The following is a 20,791-nucleotide window of genomic DNA, read 5'->3' as shown; positions in this document are numbered from 1 at the left end:
CAGTTAAAAGCCCGCCTAAATAAAACAGTCTTCACCTGGGCGCGAAAGGACGATAGCGAGGAAGCCAACCGAACCTCGCTGGGGAGACAATTGGACCCTTGGATGATAAGGGAGTCAAAGGTGTACTAAAGAACGATAAGGAGATTGCAGAGAAGCTAAATGAATTCTTTGCATCTGTCTTCACAGTGGAAGATATAGGGCAGATCCCTGAACCTGAACTAACATTTGCAGGAAGGGATTCTGAGGAACTAAGACAAATAGTGGTAACGAGAGAGGAAGTTCTAAGCTTAATGGACAATATAAAAACTGACAAATCACCGGGCCCGGATGGCATCCACCCGAGAGTTCTCAAAGAACTCAAAGGTGAAATTGCTGATCTGCTAACTAAAATATGTAACTTGTCCCTCGGGTCCTCCTCCGTGCCTGAGGACTGGAAAGTGGCAAATGTAACGCCAATCTTCAAAAAGGGATCCAGAGGGGATCCCGGAAATTACAGGCCAGTTAGCTTAACTTCTGTCCCTGGAAAACTGGTAGAAAGTATGATTAAAGCTAGATTAACTAAGCACATAGAAGAACAAGCCTTGCTGAAGCAGAGCCAGCATGGCTTCTGCAAGGGAAAGTCCTGTCTCAGTAACCTATTAGAATTCTTTGAGAGTGTCAACAAGCATATAGATAGAGGTGATCCAGTGGACATAGTGTACTTAGACTTTCAAAAAGCGTTTGACAAGGTACCTCACCAAAGGCTTCTGAGGAAGCTTAGCAGTCATGGAATAAGAGGAGAGGTCCTCTTGTGGATAAGGAATTGGTTAAGAAGCAGAAAGCAGAGAGTAGGAATAAACGGACAGTTCTCCCAATGGAGGGCTGTAGAAAGTGGAGTCCCTCAAGGATCGGTATTGGGACCTGTACTTTTCAACTTGTTCATTAATGACCTAGAATTAGGAGTGAGCAGTGAAGTGGCCAAGTTTGCTGACGACACTAAATTGTTCAGGGTTGTTAAAACAAAAAGGGATTGCGAAGAGTTCCAAAAAGACCTCTCCAAACTGAGTGAATGGGCGGAAAAATGGCAAATGCAATTCAATATAAACAAGTGTAAAATTATGCATATTGGAGCAAAACATCTGAATTTCACATATACGCTCATGGGGTCTGAACTGGCGGTGACCGACCAGGAGAGAGACCTCGGGGTTGTAGTGGACAGCACGATGAAAATGTCGACCCAGTGTGAAAAAGGCAAATTCCATGCTAGCGATAATTAGGAAAGGTATTGAAAATAAAACAGCCGATATCATAATGCCGTTGTATAAATCTATGGTGCGGCCGCATTTGGAATACTGTGTACAGTTCTGGTCGCCTCATCTCAAAAAGGATATTATAGAGTTGGAAAAGGTTCAGAAGAGGGCAACCAGAATGATCAAGGGGATGGAGCGACTCCCTTACGAGGAAAGGTTGCAGCATTTGGGGCTTTTTAGTTTAGAGAAAAGGCGGGTCAGAGGAGACATGATAGAAGTGTATAAAATTATGCATGGCATTGAGAAAGTGGATAGAAAAAAGTTCTTCTCCCTCTCTCATAATACTAGAACTCGTGGACATTCAAAGAAGCTGAATGTTGGAAGATTCAGGACAGACAAAAGGAAGGACCTCTTTACTCAGCGCATAGTTAAACTATGGAATTTGCTCCCACAAGATGCAGTAATGGCCACCAGCTTGGATGGCTTTAAAAGAAGATTAGACAAATTCATGGAGGACAGGGCTATCAATGGCTACTAGCCATGATGGCTGTGCTGTGCCACCCTAGTCAGAGGCAGCATGCTTCTGAAAACCAGTTGCCGGAAGCCTCAGGAGGGGAGAGTGTTCTTGCACTCGGGTCCTGCTTGCGGGCTTCCCCCAGGCACCTGGTTGGCCACTGTGAGAACAGGATGCTGGACTAGATGGGCCACTGGCCTGATCCAGCAGGCTCTTCTTATGTTCTTATGGGGAGGGAATTCCACAATCTAGGGGCAGCCATCGAAAAGGCCCTATTCTGTGTCTCGGCAAGAAGAACTTGCGAGAAAGATGGGATAGTAAGAAGGGCCTCACCGGATGATCTTAAAATCCAGACAGGTTCATAGAGGGAGACACGGTCTAACAGATAGCCTGGACCTAAGCCGTATAAGGCTTTATAGGTCAAAACCAGCACTCTGAATTGTGCCCGGAAACAGATTGGCAGCCAGTGGAGCTGGTATAGCAAAGGAGTAGTATGTTCTTTGAACCCAGCTCCAGTTAACATTCTGGCTGCCGCTCTTTGTACCAATTTAAGTTTCCGAGCAGTCTTCAAGGGCAGCCCTACGTAGAGCGCGTTACAGTAGTCTAATCGGGATGTAACTAAGGCATGTGTTACCATAGTCAAGTCTGACAGGTCAAGGAACGGGCGCAGCTGGTGCACTAATCTTAATTGAGCGAAGGCACTCCCGGCCACAGCAGAGACCTGCGCCTCCAGGCTCAGAGTCGAGTCCAGGAGTACTCCCAAGCTGCGAACTTGAGATTTCAGGGGGAGTGTAACCCCGTCCAGCACAAGTTGAATCCCTATTCCCTGATCCGCCCTCCGACTGACAAGGAGCACCTCTGTCTTGTCAGGATTTAGTTTCAGCTTGTTCGTCCCCATCCAGTCCATCACTGATACCAGGCAGCGGTTTAGGACCTGGACGGCTTCCTTGGTTTCATTAGGTGGAAAGGAGGAATAGAGTTGGGTGTCATCTGCATATTGGTGACACCGAACCCCAAAACTCCGGATAACCTCTCCCAGCGGTTTCATGTAGATATTAAATAGTATGGGGGACAGGACTGAACCCTGGGGGACCCCATAGGACAGTGGCCAAGGGGTCGAGCAGGTATCCCCCATAACCACCTTCTGGGTTCACCCCTCTAGGAAGGATCGGAGCCACCATAGCACCATGCCTCCAAGTCCCATCCCAGCGAGGCGACCCAGGAGGATACCATGGTTGATGGTATCGAAAGCGGCTGAGAGGTCCAGTAGAACCAACAGGGACACACTCCCCCTGTCCAGTTCCCTGTGTAGGTCATCCACCAAGACGACCAAAGCCGTCTCAGTCCCATAGCCGGGCCTGAAACCAGATTGAAATGGATCTAGATAATCCGTCTCATCCAAAAATCTCTGGAGCTGGGCGGTTACCACTCGTTCTATTATCTTGCCCAAAAAAGGAATATTGGGGACTGGACGATAATTACCTAATAATGAGGGGTACAGGGAGGATTTTTTCAGCAAAGGTCTTATTACAGCCTCCTTTAGACAGGGTGGTAATCTGCCCTGTTGTAGAGAGGCGTTGATCACTTCCTTGACCCACTCGACCAGTCCCTTTCAGGATGGGCAAGGATCTAACATACAGGTGGTATTTTGTCCACATCCTCGGGTTGAACGAGTTGAAAGGAATCCATTCTAATTATACAAGTAGAGGCCGAAGTTACATCCACAGGGACTGTATTAATTTTGGCGTCTAAGTCAGACGGAAGGAAAACACCTTTCCATAAGAGTGCTGCTGAATCAGACCAAACGTCTTTCTAATCCAGCATCCTGTTTTCCCACCAAGGCCAACAAGCTGGCTATGACAAGTCCACAAGCAGGAGGGAAGGTGACTAGACCTCTCCTGCTAGTGTTCCTGGAGCAGCTAGTATTCTGTGGCACATTGCCTCTGATACTGGAGGCAAGATACAGCCATCATGGTTTAGTAGCCATAACCTCCATGAATTCATCCAACCCTTTTATAAAGCCAACTTGTGGAAGCGAAAAGTGAATTCCATAGGTTAACTATGGACTGAAGCAGCCCTTCTGCTTGTTTTTCTGGTGTGAAGTCCTCCTACCGTTTGACTCAACTGGATGACCTCAGGTTGTATTGTGAGAGATCACCAATGTGGTATTGAAACTAGCAATATCAAAAAGGCAGCAACAATAAAATTAAGGCCTGAATCCCTTTGGGAGAGATAGAAATGTTATTAAATTTATATCCCTCCAGAAGGAGCCTAGGGCGGCAAACATGAAGAAGTTCACTGTAAAATACAATAAATATTATTTAAAACATTTCAAAACTGCCCTGGGCTCCTACTGGGAGGAAAGGCAGGATATAAATCTAATTAATTAATTAATTAAAACAATTTCAAAAACATTTCAAAACATATAGAGCATCTAAAAACATTTAAAATCAATATGAGCAAAGCGCCAGTCAAAGGAGAATTCAGAAGCCTTCAGAAATCTATATACTCTTCTTTCCAGTCTTCAACCATCATATAGCTGACCTGGAGGCTAATCAATTCCTCAACATCCCTTTCACAAATAAATCTGTGATCACCCACAGGGAAATGAAACTCTGGATACGTTTCACACTACATGGCAGAACTTTTAGTATGCATGCCACCAGTGCAAACCTTCTTCAACAGCTGCCTGCAGCATCCTTAGAAATCTGGAATGCATGAATAAAATGTAATATAGACTACTTCTGATTATGTACCCACGAGATATATGTATGCAATTCTATTTGGTTGGCGTCTTCTCTTTCTGCTCTGTGTGTGGCCTTTGTTTTCTTTGCTATGAGAAAAAAACCCATTTTTTTTTTTAAATCCCTTTCACAGGCAAGCTGCAATGGCAAACAAGGTGTAGTGGCATTTAAGTCAGTAATCGTGTGCCCTGTTTAAAGTTGCCATTTGACTGAATATAGCCATGTGCAACCAGGAAGCAATCAACCTTAACTATAACAAGGAGGATGCTACCAGATTGAAAGTCACCTTGACATTATTTGATGAAGAGTGACACATAAAAAGTCTACACGGAAAATAAGATACCAGTACTCAGTTTGGCACTCAGGGAACATTACCTTCAGGAAATTTTTCACCCGTTCTGGATTATAGCAGTTGCTTTCCCGGCAGATCCTTTCTACCTCTTTGATTTGGCCAGTCTTGCAAGCTGCTTGGATATATTTGAAGTGGACATCTGGGTCCTGACTGAAGTTCACAATCGAGCCCAAGAAATAAAACAGCCCTAGAGTGAGTGAGTGAGAGTGGGGACGACGACAAGTGGTTAAGATGGGGGGGGGGAGAGAAGAGATTATTCAAGTTACAGAATTGACAGCTCAAATGAAAGGCCCCTCTGCAAGCATCAAATACGAACATTTTCAACAGGACATGGGTCAGGGAACTACAGCGTTTGAAAATCAAAGGCCTAACTAATTATGCTCTAGTAACCAGTAGTTAAAATAGCCTTAATCTGTGCTATAAAAATAGGAAGCAACTTCTAGGAATAAGTATTTGTCTTCTTCCTCCCTCCCTCCCAGTATGTTTAATCTCTCTCTATATATTACTTTTCTACCTCTTATAAACACTATGAAATCAATCCCAGTGATGGTATTTAATATGCTAGCCATTATTCCAGACAAATGTTTTAAGAGTTAGGATACACTAGGACCATTAAGGCAACCAACGAAGACATGGCTTTATGCTGCAGTAATTGTCACAGAGAAAAACAACTGGATAAGGAAAGATGAATTTTAATATCACTAAACTACACAAATTTACTTACATGCATGTTTATTCTGCAGAATGTGTTCTACTTCTTGCTCTTCAAGACAGGAGCTATTGAAGGCCCTGCCTTCGCAGGAGCTTATCAGGAGCTATTGAAAACCCTGCCCTCAAACACTGCCAAGGGTTCTAAAGCATTGCTAGACACTGTCCGCATTTTCACAGGGGCCAGAAACATGTGTAAAAATTATCTCATATTCTATATTTCCCAGTGCTTCCATGAATACAGTCCTCCACCTCCATCAGGCAATATTTTGGAGTCTTTGGTAGAACAGGTTTATGGCAAACAAGCGTTATTCTCAGCTTCCCCTGACTTACCTTCGTAACTTTTAAAGGATTCAAACAGCTCCACAAGAGACTGGGTGCCCAGCTGTTCGTGATACTTAGAAGCCACTTGCACACAGAGCTGAAGGTTTTGTCGAATGTTAGCAGACAGCATAGCACGCAGACACTCCACAGAATCTTCAACTGACAGAGAGCCAAAGAAATTCACAAGCCACTAAAAAAAAAAAAGCAAAGAATTTAGCAGATTCACACTATCACATGAAACCTGTGACATAGTAGCCATTCAACAGTATTTATTTCCTAACCTGAGGTGTGTATTAAGGAATTCAGGTCCATAACCAGTTTTTGGTTGTTTCAGGAGTGTATTTTTCATATAAAATAAATAAAAACTAAGGTAGGGATAGAAGGCAGAAGAGAAGCAGAAGGGAATCAAGGCGATATACATGGTTCTCTTCTCCTTCCTCCGTTTTATCCTCACAACCACCCTATAGAGAAGGTTAGGCTGGGAGAGAGTGACTGGCCCCAGATCATCAGTGAGCTTGACAGCCAACAAGGGAGTAGACCTGGGTCTTCCCACCCCTAGCACTATTCTCTAAACATTACATCACAATGGGTCATCTAAGCAGTGGCTAAAGATCATTATGAGTAGAAGGGGACGATCTGCCAGATCTCTAAGTAAAGGAAACAACCAACCAAAGAACAGTGAACAGTTCAGAAGTGAGCGTCAAACCTAAGTGGTTAAGTGCATATATGCACTCAGCTGCACCTTATCTTACCTCCGGGTTCAAAAGATGGGTATGAACAACAGCACGCTTGATGTCATAGAGGTCAGTGTAGTGTTCCAATGCTCTCTGCAACAATCCTGCTTTTTCACAGAGTTGCGCAATGTGGGCACGATCATAATGTGTGAACATCTGATTTCCCAGGATGGCGTCTGCAACCTAGAGATTAGCAATAGTGTGTTTTATAAAGAGATGGGCATTTTTAGTACTCTTAAGACCCTAGGAGATGAACTTCTTCATGGAGCATAAGGACAGAATGCCACACAGCACTGTGCTTAGCAAAAACAACAACTACCTCCGACAAGAGGGAATGAGAAAGGGCAGCTTCAGGAAAAAACAAACCCATTCAAATCCAGGAAAGGAGAAGCTTACCTGTGGAGCATGAATGAGGTTCATCTCAAGTAGACGGGTCTGAAGGTGGCCTTCAGCAGGACGGTTATTTTTCAAGGCATCCAACAAGAAGGAGGTACACTGCTGAATTAAGCTGTTCTCCATGAATACATCAACAATCTACAGTAAAGGAATTAAACACATGGCTGTCAGACATATAAATCATTGCCAAAGTGTGCTACAAAACCATTTTTTCCTTTATGCATGCTGGGATGTTGTGTTGATTCTACACATGGCTTTAGGAAATTTTAGGTCTAAAAAACAAAACACATTTCCCTCATCAAATACAGATTTTTAAATTCCCTATTTTTCTGTTTCCCCAACAGAAGAACAAAGCCAAGTTCAAAGTTTCCAAAAATACTGCCTGCTCCATTTCAAATCCAGGTGTCCATCACCTATCAAGTAGGCTTAATCTGGTTTCTCTTGTTAAAAACTACTGTGTTGTTTCCAAAATTAGTTTTATCCAGTTCAGCATGTTTGTGCTTGTCAAAAAAGGAGTCGGAAACACTGAATCTCAAAATTGTACATTTGGACTGTCACAACTCATATATACTAATATTTTGATAACTTATTTTAACTATCTTTTAGGAGTATAGATAACAACTTTCCAATCAGATAAATTGATTGCTTTGCCAGCGAATGAAAGCCATCCAAATTAAATGAATTAAAGGACCACAAGAGAAACTGTAGATATTTAAAGACAATGAGTAATGATTTAACCATATTAGGACTAACGGGGCATTTCATCTCAGCTTCTAGGATTGCAACAGACTGATGCTAGTGTTTACCTGATTGATGTTGGCTAGTGGCTCCTCATCCTGTACCAACATCTGAGCAAACTGAAGGCCCTGATCTGGACTGACTCTCATCACACTTCTCAACAAGAAAATCCAATCTGGCGTATAACCAACCTAAAAAGTCATATTTTAAGACATTAGTTTTGCTTTAACTCAAGATGGTTTTGCTACTATGGATACTTTAAAACAGACTAGGCCTTAGCATAACTACGTGCAGACTAAGCCCAATCCATCCAACTGCTCAGGTTTTCACAGGGCTTCATATGAACCTGGGACAAGAAATTGATCAGCCACCATTATTCATGTTCTAGTAACCTGCAGATTGGACTGCTACAGTGTGTTGTATGCAGGGTTGCCTTTGCAGACACTTACAATTGGTACAACGTACAGCTGCTCAATGGTTGTAATAGGACCAGTTCAAAGGGAACACACCTCACCAGATCTATTGTTGCTGCATTTGTTTAAAAACCACTACTACTTCACACTAGTTGCACACCATTCAAGAGCTAGCTGCAATCGTTAAAGCTCCGTTCAGCTTGGGATTTAGAACTACCCACTCCTACATGTCCAGAATGTTGGCATCACTCTCCAGGCACCCCCACCTTTAAGGATATCTGGCACTTTATGATCAGGGAAAGAACTCTTCATTTGTAAAGTGGAATGCTCTCCCCAGGGAGGCTCACCCTACACTGAACCTTATGCTTTTATGACACTGGATGCTGCAAAAGCCCAGGCCTTTAAGTCTTTTGCTCAGTTCTGAATTCTGCCAATTTTATATGGTTTTAATGTTAATTGCAACCCACCCTGAGAGCTTTGAAACAAAAACATGGGGTATATTGACATTTTACAGAGATGGGAAATCATGTTAACGTGAAGAGCTCATCATAATCCAGTCCTCTGCAGTGAAACACATTCAATACCTTTTGGAATCTAAGAGGAAAGTTTCATTCATCTACAAGAAATGCCTTGAGGTTCCAAGTCTTGTTTGCAATTTTTGCCAACAGAAAAGTCTACTGAATGCTCTCAAGACCATATGACTTAAGCAAGTGAAACTTAACCAGGTGAGGCTGTTGCATATCACACTCCAGATATCCTGGAATGTTCCAAGGCCTTTTCTTATCTCAGTAAAGATAAAATTAGCTATGTGTTCAAAGAAGCTTTTGGCTTGCAAAGTAAGCATTACTCAATCACATACCTCTTAAGAGGGAGGAAAGATAGTTACCTTTTTGGCATAAAGAACAATTTTCTGGAATTGACCAGTTTCTGCAAAACACTGAATTACTTTGTTTGGTACGTTCGCACGGAGATAAACACTGAGGGCAAGAGTTGGGTCAGCAGTCTTTACTAAGTCTCCCAGCTCCTCAGAGCATTCCAGCTGAAACAGAAACAACATTTTAGAACCAACACAGACCCAAGTGTTAAGTTGCATCTTGTTTGGTAGCATGGAATACAAGATTGCAACAGAACCAGCAAGTTGAGGCTATTAACACCACAACCACCTCAGCAAGGGCTGCCATCCACGTCCCCCATTCCCTGCTATGGCAAGCAACTGCAATTGTTACTGCCTGTCTGAAGAGATGGGGGGTGTCTATTAGAATCTCAGTGATTTATTTTAAAAATGCACCCAAAAACTCTTCATTGAATATTGTTTATATTAATACACCAAAGCAAACCAAAATAAAACCAGAAAGGGGGGGGGACAGAATGGAAAGAGGAAGATGAGTGTGTCAGTGTTCAAAGATTTTGATTATTTCCAGTTCACAGATCATAAAATACCTTTCAACTAGGGTTAGAGTTCAGTATTGGTTTGCTATGCAGCTTGATATATCTCTAGTTTCTGTAATCTAATTCATGTACAGTGGGCAAGGACAGGTCTTTAGTCCACTGGTGGGTTGTTAGGACCGTGTTTACTTTCCCAAAGTTGTAAGATGATATGCTTGGTGACCAACCTGGCATAACTAATGCATTTCTGCTGCCCTAGGGTAAGCTTCTACATGACAGGGAGGTATCCCATCAGTGCTATGTTGTGCGTAGTTAGACTTCAGAGCAAGAAGCCAGCAAATCTCTCAGCTGGGCGCACAAGATATCAAGAAAGTGCACTGCTGTCACCAACACACTTTTTACTACTTGGATAATCATGCCTGAACAGGAACGCTAGTTTATTTATTTATTATTTTATTTATAGCCCTCCCTTCCTCCCAGCATGTGCCCTGGGCAGCAAACAGAAGCGCTAAAAACACTTTAAAACATCATAAAAACAGACCTTAAAATACATTAAAACAAAACAACGCTAAAAACATTTTTAAAAGCTTTAAAAACATCTTTGAGAAAGGGTTAAAAACATTATTAAAAAACGTATTAACAAGCAATTCTAACACAGACACAGACTGGGATAGGTCTCAACTTAAAAGTCTTGTTGAAAGAGGAAAGTCTTCAAAAGGTGCCGAAAAGATAGCAGAGATGGCGCCTGCCTAATATTCATCGTTATGCCAGCATACAGAAATAGGACCATGAGTGCTTAAGCAGACTTTGTGCAAAAAGTTTTTAAGATGATATATGCTCACCTTATCTTCTTTTAGCCATTTTTCTAAGAGTTGTTTGCGGCCTTGCTGAAGAACAGGACGGCAGAGTTCCAGAGACTCAAATTTATTGAGCTGTCCTTGATCAAGGAGGATACCAAAGTACTGCAGCAAGGGAGAGGCCTGCCCAGGTTGGGCAGGAACGCTCTGGAACTTCCGGATGGTATCACTGGTGCGCAAGATTCCCTGAACATTGACACATGATTTTGTAAGAAGTCTACTTCAAGGATAGATCTGAGACGGAGAGTGCTCATTCCCCTTGCCATTTTAGAACTCCCAAGACCAACGCAAGAGTCTTGCTGGAACAGTCCCATCATCCCATTCCTCACAGGGACTAACCACATGCCTCAAGCAAAGCATCAAGGAAAGGGGCTGTATTCAACTCAGTCGTAATCAGACAAGACCCACTAAAATAACAAACCTTAGTTAACCATACCTATTAATTTCAGTGGGTCTACTCTAAGTAGGACTAGCACTAGCTAGCACTGGACACAACCCAATACCCTCTCCTGCTCCACCCCCCACTAGTAATTTGTATTCAGGCATATACATATATTCAGAAGAATGTCTGCTTTTGAACAAGGAGGCTCTGTAATAGTGACCGATGGACTGATCCTCCGTGAATTACACAATCCCCATTTAAGGCTACAATCCTGAACAAGTTGGGGTTACCAGTTCAAATCTCAAGTGAAGACTCTCCACAATGGATCAGTTAACTGCTAAAGCCTCCCCACCAACTTTTACTTTTTGTAATCCACCCTGGGACCATTTGGAAAAGGCTACAAGTACAAATAATAAGGGGGGGGAGTGTATAGACACATGAACACGCCTCTCCCCCAAACACAGCCGACTTCACAGAGAAGTGCTCTAGTAAAAGTTGGGATTGCCAGCTGGTTTAATGATGGTCAAATGCTACAAGATGTATAGCGCATCACTCACCTCCCATGTAAAAAAAGAAAAGATGCTTACCTTTGGTGCAGATGCGGCCACTTTGGCTGCTTCTGCATAGTTTCCCTGTGCAAACAGAGTATTAAATTTCCTGGCAAAGAGTTCTTCTGCCCCAGCTAAGTTACTCCTGATCGCCATACGCAGACCCAAATCAGGATTCTGGAGAACATTGGTGGCATAGTTTACAATGTTATCTTCTTCCACACAAACAGAGAGTACCTACAGAGTGACAACGAGTGCACTGTAAAGTCTAAGGAGGACAAGACACAGTCTACCTTAAATGATGGGCTTACAACAGAGGTTTTGCATATCTGGAGGAAAGTTGCAAACACAGAAGAGTTTCTCTTGAAGTTTCCTTCCCTTCAGGTGCCTGCTTAAAACTTTTTTGTTTAGGCAAGCCTATCCAGACATATAGACCTTAATCTGTTATAACTTTTTTCAGCTAGTAGCTGTTTTAATAGTTTAAGTATGTTTTTAATTACTTGTTTTTAAACGCTTTATTGGTAATTTTAATGTTTTTGTAAAAAGCTTAGAGGTCTTTACATTCCAGTGGCATATAAGTTTTGTTAGGTTTTTTTTAACAATAAGACTAGGTACTTTATTTATTTACTGGGTATCAGGCCAACTGCTACCTGTCAAGTACCGGACAAAGATACCGTTCACCACTGAAGTTCATTTTAAGCTTCTTAATAATGGAGACTTTTCTTTAAAATAACTGCTCAGTTGTCATTTGAATAGTTTCATTGCTTGCATTAGAACTTTTGATGGAGAAATTGATTCTGTTGGCACTGTTGCACTGTTTTATACAGCAATCATTGAGGAACTGATGTTAACTGGAGAGCTATTCTATCTGTTGACAAGAGCAGTCAGCATGTGTGGGGGAGCCAACACTTGCAGTGCCAAATTGTGATCAGGATCATTAGAGAACATATGCTTGGCAACTTAGAGGTCTTACTTCAGGACATTACCTTGCATCTGTCTCACAGCTTTGAACCAATGAGTTCAAAACCTTAAAAAATAGGGCAGGCACAGCAAAGTAGTTACTTAAGAAAAGTCACTACCAAGTTCCGATCAAGAAGTCAAATTTAGAGGCTAAATGAAAACGTTCCAGTAAGCAGACACTGAAGTGACAGCTTATCCGTAGCTCAGAAGTTTCATGCGTTATTCTTACCTGTCCTTTTTTATTTACACCAATAATTCCCGAGGTAGGTTCATGGGGTGCAGTTACAAAGATAGTGTCTGCACTAATACGGTTCATGTAGATACACACTCCAGATTCCAAGTCATACATATGAATATATCCATATTTTGTGATGAGATAGATAACACCATGCTTTATTCCAATCTACCAAACGTACAAGAAAAGGACAAGATTAAGCAGAACAGTTCAGAAGTTCTTCACTAACTAATTTAAAACATCTTGCCAGCACAGCAGCTAAAACTGAACATATTGTGTAATTGGATTATTCCATACTTGTTAACACCAAGTATTGTACTTAGATTGGGGAGGCAAGCACTTGTGCAAATTAAAGTCAATCAGTTTTTTTAAAAAGGGCACTGTTTATAATATTTATTCTAGCAAAGTGACAGTATGATGTATTTAATAGTTTAATATCAAGTGCTTTTTGAGAATTAATATTTTAATGTTGTTCCTTTATCATTATTATCCACTGTAAATTGTGTATAGTTTGTATGAATTATTAATAAAAATAATATAAATGATTTTACAAAATGGACACTTCTGTTTCAACCCCTTAATTTGCCACAGGAGCACTTATGGCCTTGGACAAATCAAGCAGCTGGAGCCAGCTTTCAATAAAAAGAGGAGTTCCATTCTGGGTACACTTCCAAGGGCTTTGGTATATCCAGTGGAGGCTGCTCCACTGGGCAAGGGACAATGCCTCCCAATGTCAGCCTGCCCCAACCTGCCTGCCTTCCAACTTAACAACCACTCCCGGGGACGGCACTGCCTGTCAACTTCTTCCTCCTCAGTCTCAGTGTTGCCTTTCAGTTGTCTCTGCCTGTAATTGGCTCCGGTTCTACCTACTGTTTTGAGTTCTCTGCCTTCTGCCCCACCAGTCACAATGAGCACCAGCCGCCACTGGGTATATCCAGTGGTTTTGAATAGCAGGCCTCCACCCCTCCTCCACCTCTGTGCCATGAACTGAAAGGAGACTTGGCCTAACCTGTTTAAGAGTGGCTTGCCTTACAGGACTACAGCAGCCAAAGAGTTCTGTGCTTCTTCAAACAGAACTAGTTGCATGCTTCTTTGGATCATAGTCCAGCACCGTTATAAACTCAGGCCAATTGCATTAAGCACTGGCCTCGCTCAATTCTAGATCGTTTAAAGCAAGTGTACAGACTGATGTGGTAATTTGGAATGCTACATTCAAACTGTGACTAGATACAGCTCCAGATGAGAGTCACCTGAGACTGGCATTGATGTCAAAAGGGGAGGAAGCAGCATTTGCCACCCAACCATTGTGCCTTGGTACAACACCATCCTGCTATGTATATGAAGGTAATCTTCTGTAAGCCACCTTGGGAGGGCTTGGCCCCAAAAGGCAGCATGTAAGAATTTATAATGAAATAAATATTTTTCCCCAGACATAATGGTTCTTTGGAATTAAAAAGGTCACGCAGTACTTTTGCTACACTTGATGCACTTCATTGGATGTTCTAAACACACTCTTGAATTCATTACCTGCATTGCTACGGGGAAATCCGTTTGAGCCTCTGGAGGGAAAAACACATCAACTGCTTTCTTGACAAAGGGTTGGTTTCCAGCAGCAGGCTGACCCACTTCAATTATATGCAGCTGGGAAGACACCACAGGATTATACATCAATTATTTAGTTGGAAGCAGAAAAGCTGACTCAAATCAGGGGTTCCTTGGAACAGAGAATTGCTCAAGAAAATGGTATGGATTTTTCCTTAAGATGACCATAATTTTACCAACATACTCCATTCTTTATGTTTTAAACTATCTACACTATTGGTTCTATAGCCTGAATTAAGGTCATACATCAGGTTACATTTACTGGTGTTTTGAGAAGCCAATTCAAAATTGATACTTTTGGTGCGAGATGCCTTAAAGCAGGGCAAAGTGGTGCCCTCCTGATGTTTTGGACTACAACTCCCATCAGCCCAGCCAGCTCTTCCAATGGACAGGGATGCTGGGTGTGTTGGTCAGCAACATCTGGAGATTACCACATTGGGCTACCTCTTAAAAAGAGATACAGGACCATCACCAGGTGTTATGTGTCCGCGAGGCCTCCTTTTTGAGGCAGTGCCCTATTTTACTACATTGGTGCAAGCGCATACTGCAGAGAGGTTGAAGAGTGTCCATTCACTGCTTTATTGTCTTGGATTTTAGGACCAAAAGCCACCATAAGCAACATGAATGAAAGCACAATGTTCAAGTATAATGGTTTTTACCTTGCCTCCTGCAGGGCTTCGCATAGCAAAACAGAAGAGGGTGGAAGTCTTGGCATTTCCTTCTATTTTGAATTCTGCAAAAGCTGCTGCATGTCCCTCTATAGGTTGGGAAACTTTCCGATCCACTGAATATAGCTGCATGGCACCAACCACACGATTTTGCTAATGGAACAAGCATCATAGCCATTAAGTGTTCGTCAAGGGTATGAGAGCTTGAAGTGTCAACATTCTTAATCCAGAGCCCCTTACGCTGCCTCCAATCACAAGCGATTCCAACTACTAATTCAACAGATGCAGACCCATACCACAACGTACAAATTCATTATATGTTCAGTAGTCCCACTTGCCAGTTCAGCTGCAACAAGCATTTTGTCTTTTAGTCTCCATTCTCTTCAATCCGCATGCACACTTTTGTATCCTCTGCACTATTCCACGGCATTCCTTACCTGAGCAGAAATTCCTATCAGAAGCAGCCACTTTTGATTTTCATCTGTTCTGTAGTTAATGATTTGGCAGCCCGCAAGACTGGCGTGCCTGTCAAACATCTTTTGGGGCAGAGAGTCTCCTTCCATACTCCAGTGATAAACTGCAGTCTCTGTCACTAAGGCAACTGTATTCACAGAAATCCATTTCCAGAAGATCACTTCCTCTGCCATCGTGTGTGCTTTCATTTTACTTTTCATCTCAATGTTAAAAATCTGGAGTGTTTTCCCCGCTGGTATACAAGACAGAAAGGCAAAGAGAATCATAGAACTCCAAAAATGTTAAGTGACAGCTATCCCTGCTCCAACACACATCTTACATTTGGAAAGATTTCTAGACCTAGTTATTAAGTCAAAGGTCTCAACTATACATACAGAAGAACGAAGTGGGCAGTAGCACTTCAGACAGCAATTGGGAGGAAAAAATGTTTTTTAAAGTTCTCCTACCTGCAGCTGAAGTGGTACAGTCTATATCATCATCTCACACCACTACTTGTAGAGGATGAATGATCACTGATGAATTATCAATGAGGATGAATGATCACCTTAAGAACCACGTGAGCCCTTATATCTCAGCCCAATCACCAAGATCATATGGAGGGGCGCTGTTAATTGTCCCCCATTACAGAGGTCCAACTGATTTCAACCAGAAGTCAGGCATTTAGTATTGCCAGCCCCATGCTGTGGAACGGTCTTCCAGCACAGATTTCACAGGCATCTTCACTTTTCAATTTCAGGTCTCTCTTGAAGACTTTTTTTATGCCAATAGGCTTAGGCAGTTGTTTAAAATGACAGGCTACTCAAGAAAACTTTAGTGATTGTTCTGCATTGCTTTTAAAGGTTTTTTTATGTTGTTGAACACAACCCTAATGTTATGTGAAAGGGCAAACTGTGATCCACTTTACTGGAGTCTTAAGCTTTAGTATCTTCAGCAGAAGCTTTTGAGTCTTAGGATGTTGACAAATCTACAATGTTACTGAACCACATCCTAGATGCAACTCTCAGGGGTGCTTGGTGTAGTTCCTGGGTGTCCAAAAGTGTGACATTAGTGGTGCTAAGGCAGCTCAGCTTTCAGCAGAATCCAAGCAGAGAATTCTCATTCGGAAATAATCTTGGATATTACCTGGAAGCATCTGTGTCAGAAGGAGATTCACATATACTCCCACACACACACTTACTATTCCCTCCCAAATTGCAATTTCCATCGCTAGAAAGTTATTGAGACCAGCTATGCCAAGCTTAACTATCCCCATAGCTCCTACTTCTCTCCAGAGGCTAAACAGCCTCAGTGCGGGCTGGGGGGAAGGAAGAGGGAAAAAGGGAGATGGAAGGAAGAGAGGCAAGAGTAGTGAGGTACCATTTCTTGGACAATAATAATGCCCTTGGACCATTGCCAGACGTAATTCATGGCTGCCAAGCAGAACTGCTGCACACAGACTAAAAAAAAAAAGATCAGGAAGGAAGCAGCTCTTGTAAATTATTTATATAAAAAAAGAATTACAGCTACCTGCACCTTCTTCAGATCAGTACTTGAATTACATGGGGCCAGGCTCCCCTTATTCTTTAAAAGCACCCTCAGGTACCATTTGCAAAGTGGGCATGATTTGACAAACATTAGGAGGAATCTGGGTAGGGGCTTGTGGATTTCATTAGGTCTTCCCCACACAGAACTCACTTCAAGCCAGAGTCACTGTTCTCAATCTAACATCTTGTTTTTTTTCTCCTCTATGAGTAGTGAAGGGCTTGACTCTAGTTGCATTCCTCAGCCTTTACTTTTGATTTGAACTATATTCAGAATAACTTTTGAACCTTGACTGAGGGTTTGAGAGTTACTATTTTTCTAAGTGTTTTCTAAGCAAGAAAATGTTTTCTTTAGCCTAAGCTAAATTTATACCTCAGTTTTAGACATCTTTCCCTTGCAAGAATCTTTAAAGGCATATCTATGAGCTACTGTGCCAATTCCTGTCTTTATCAAAGAGGCCCTACCACTGCAGCAATGCAATGCAGAAGGCAGCCCTGTCAGATTTAAATGCTAAAAACCCCATGGAATCACTTGATCTCCAGCGGGGTATTCTTGGCAAGTATTTGAAACATACATGATTTTTGTTAATAGCTTCAAGGGATGGCAGCATTGGTCTCTTGCAGCAAAAAGTCCCGCGGGTACCTTGAAGACATAACCTTTGACGGGCAACAGCCCACTTCGGATGCATGAAGAGTTGCCCTCAGTTTATTTAACAAAATTTATACACCGCTTGATTGCAGAAAATCTCTAAGCGGTTTACAAAAAACATTAAAATTATCAATAAACACAGTTAAAAGCAAGTAATTAAAAACATATTAAGACAATTAAAAAGATTAAAAACACATCAACATCTATGTGTCTGGATAGGCTTCCCGCCAAAAAAAGTTTTAAGCAGGTGCTGAAAAGAATACAATGATGCCTGATCTCAATACAGTTTATTGTAGCGTTCATCTACACATACACGTAGAGAGGAGGAAAAACCTGTAGGCAGCGAGGCAAAAAGGGCTACAAGATGCAAGCAGGTTTATCCTTCAACTCAGTGATAAAGTTCGGAAGGGTAGCCTCTGCAACTACATTTCTTTTTTAAAAACTGTCATAGGGAGAGCATGCCAAGAGCAGGAAGAGCCCTAACAAGCTCACTCATGTTCGAGTAGGCTGCTAGGACTGGAATGCTCTAACAGAATTTGGGGGAAGAGCAACACGCAACAATTTCACCCCAGCCTCTCAAGTAAAGTTTCTTCTAGCAGATCAGATCATATATCATCATCCCACCAAGGAAGCATGACCACAATGGATTCTTGCCTCAAAAGATTTAGCATAAAGCTGCAAGATTTTTTAAATTTTATTTTTATGATGTAGCTTATCTTCATTAAAAGTCAGATACCTGTTCAGGTGACTTTTCAAAATGCAGGCCTGAACAGCTGAGCCAAATTCTGGGATGGAAAAGACACTGTGAGCACTTTACATTTGTACAAGAGTAAGAGCATGAAATTGCCTTTTTGCATTTCCATGTGTGCACGGAAATGCCGTTTGAAAAGTGCTACATCCCCCCCATTCTGTTCCAACATCGATTGGAAGTGCTCTAATGGCACAGTACACACACAGGATACAGAAATACAAGGACAATAATGCTTTGATCACTCTGGGAATGCCGCATGCAATCCAGAAATGCAATTTGTATGCATGTACCATACTCTTTCATCACAGTTTCGAGAAGGATTACATTTCTGAGGGATTGGCAAAGCATGTTCATTGCTCACACAAGGAATGTGAGCTTCAGGCAAGACGTAATATGCAGATAGTTTGTCATTACCATACTCCCATCAGTAGAGAACATTTGGAGTGCATTTCTACAGCAACATTTTCTCAGCATTTTAGTACAAGTTGATCACGTTTGTTTGGGGCATTATGTTTTGGGGGCAAGTTACAGTCCTGCTGCTGCTGCTACTAAATAATTGTATGCTGAAGAAGTGCTATCATGACCACCCATATAGACACTCATTAAAAGAGGAAGGTATAAAATGATATAGCAATGCTACAGGAACTCTTGATAGAGGGTTAGGGAGGGAGGGAAATGAGAGACTAAGTTATTTCAGTGTTTCTTGCATCTCTGGGGTTAGCACTTGTTGTATAGGAACAAAAGGGTGTATTAGGTAGTAATGTCCAGGGCTATCACCAAATATTAGCTTACTAGGCCAATAGCTCGAGTCACAGGGGGCCAAGACAATTAGAATTAAACCACTGTGTATGCACTGAATCTTTACAGGGGTTATTCATCCCAAGTTGTTCATTCAGTCTGCTGCTACCAACAGTGTTTTGGTGAGCTTCAACATGGTAAGTGCCTACACACCTTTGGTTGTTCACAGATTCCCAATGCAAGTCAACTTTTAAAATAGCATCGTGGACCCCTGTGAGGGTTGCCATGGACTTTTGGGACCAAGTACCACATTTAAAATCAAATAAGTGACTAGCACACAAGACACCATGCTAGCAAAGGTCTCTCATAAAAGTATAGTGACTTGATTTTGTCAATTAACTGTACTATGATGAAATTGGGTACAACGCTCTATCGGTACAGTTACCACCACCAAGTCACAAATGGTATCAGAGGATAAATAGTTCTGTTCCCCAAAACTTAAAATTTTAGCATCTACATCGCAGTTATCTCTACAAGTAATGTGCCATATTGCTCTCTGCAGAATTTTGTACTTTTTATGAGATTAGACCATTCCATACTATTAAACATGAATTGTGTCAGGACACAGTTAACTCACCATCTGTTTTAAGATAAGAATGCAGGAAAGAAAGTACAGTGTCAGTGACAGTGAAACCATTTTATATATTAGACACCAAAGAGCTTTTGCATCTGCTCAGGCAGGGATTTGTTTTACATGGTGATTAGGCAGCACCTGGAAGATTACAGCTCCTAGGACAAGCTGTAACTGAAGCTTCACGTTTTCAGTTTTAGGCCTACAAGCCAAGCTCCCAGCTTGCTTTACTTGGTAGACACTTTTTCCCAACCTTTATTTAGCAGACACTTTTCTCTTAACAGTTAAATTTGAAGCTGTGTAATAACCGTTGCTGAACACTGCCCTGTAGAAGCAATACTTGGCTGGAAAAGGCACCTAAGAGCCTACCAATTATATTATGCAGATTTTCCAAACCCTTCCTGGTACAATTCCTTTAATCTACAGTCTTCCCAAGCCTTAACACACTGAACTTCAGTAAAAGTAAAAGCAGAACCAATACATCACTGTTGTACAACAGCACTCCAATCCTGTCAAATTAACGCAAAGACAGTAAAACTTACCTTTCAGAGCAATTACTTTAGAAGCTGGATTCATGATGGCACTTTCTGCAGAGATTGGGCGCCTGATCGGAGTGGTAGGATCGCTCATGTCTATGATCACAACCTGTGCTTGCTCACCAACTTTTTCTCGGATGCAAATGAATTTGTCAGATTCCATGGTTAAGGTACTGAATCCAATGTTTGCTGGATTAATTCCAAGATTTTGGAGCTAAAAGGAGAAACCATATAGTAAGTCTGAATGTCACTTATATTAGTCCGACCTCCTTCAGGGGAAGAGAAGAACCATTTGACAGCAAAACTCATCACAAGTTATTGGGCAGGGCAGTTGAGTAAGAAACGTCTAGAATGCTTTTTGCTGTATGGTACATTTCCTATCATTTCAGCCTGGATCTATAGCAACCCATCATAGCAGTACTTCCAATTGTCTTAGACCTGTCACACAACCATAATTACCAACCTCAGCTCTTCCCTTGCTATTTTAACTATCAGGTCACCAGCATTCTTGCGCATTCCTTTATTGTTTACATACAAAGTTGGATCTTACCATGCTGTTTTAGAACAATCTTCCCTTTACAAGCAGGCTAAAAGAATGAATACAGATTGCTGCACAGAAAAAACACCTCACCACACACACACAATACCTGAGTATCGGGGAAACCCCTGCATGACCACAGACCTACTTCAAGGAGAGCTTGG

The 20,791-nt window shown here is 41.9% G+C and overlaps 1 protein-coding gene across 3 annotated transcripts in view; it reads right to left on the bottom strand.

The window, feature by feature from the left end:
• CLTCL1 (clathrin heavy chain like 1) overlaps positions 1-20,791 on the bottom strand; it is a 57,883-nt gene that overhangs the window by 22,656 nt on the left and 14,436 nt on the right. For all 3 annotated transcript variants that reach the window (XM_061602404.1, XM_061602402.1, XM_061602403.1), the window contains exons 2-14: positions 20,096-20,303; positions 15,228-15,496; positions 14,782-14,943; positions 14,048-14,161; positions 12,515-12,688; positions 11,365-11,562; positions 10,381-10,581; positions 9,039-9,191; positions 7,808-7,930; positions 7,002-7,139; positions 6,624-6,788; positions 5,881-6,061; positions 4,863-5,026 (exon numbers count right to left, since the gene is read on the bottom strand). In XM_061602404.1, coding sequence (XP_061458388.1) covers positions 4,863-5,026; positions 5,881-6,061; positions 6,624-6,788; positions 7,002-7,139; positions 7,808-7,930; positions 9,039-9,191; positions 10,381-10,581; positions 11,365-11,562; positions 12,515-12,688; positions 14,048-14,161; positions 14,782-14,943; positions 15,228-15,496; positions 20,096-20,303 — 2,250 coding nt within the window. The remainder of the gene's footprint in view (positions 1-4,862; positions 5,027-5,880; positions 6,062-6,623; positions 6,789-7,001; positions 7,140-7,807; positions 7,931-9,038; positions 9,192-10,380; positions 10,582-11,364; positions 11,563-12,514; positions 12,689-14,047; positions 14,162-14,781; positions 14,944-15,227; positions 15,497-20,095; positions 20,304-20,791) is intronic.

This window comes from Rhineura floridana, chromosome 19, assembly GCF_030035675.1.
Source record: "Rhineura floridana isolate rRhiFlo1 chromosome 19, rRhiFlo1.hap2, whole genome shotgun sequence".
Taxonomy (NCBI): Eukaryota; Metazoa; Chordata; class Lepidosauria; order Squamata; family Rhineuridae; genus Rhineura; species Rhineura floridana.
Note: the sequence above shows the minus strand (reverse complement) of the source record. Positions and strands in the feature narration are given on the sequence as shown.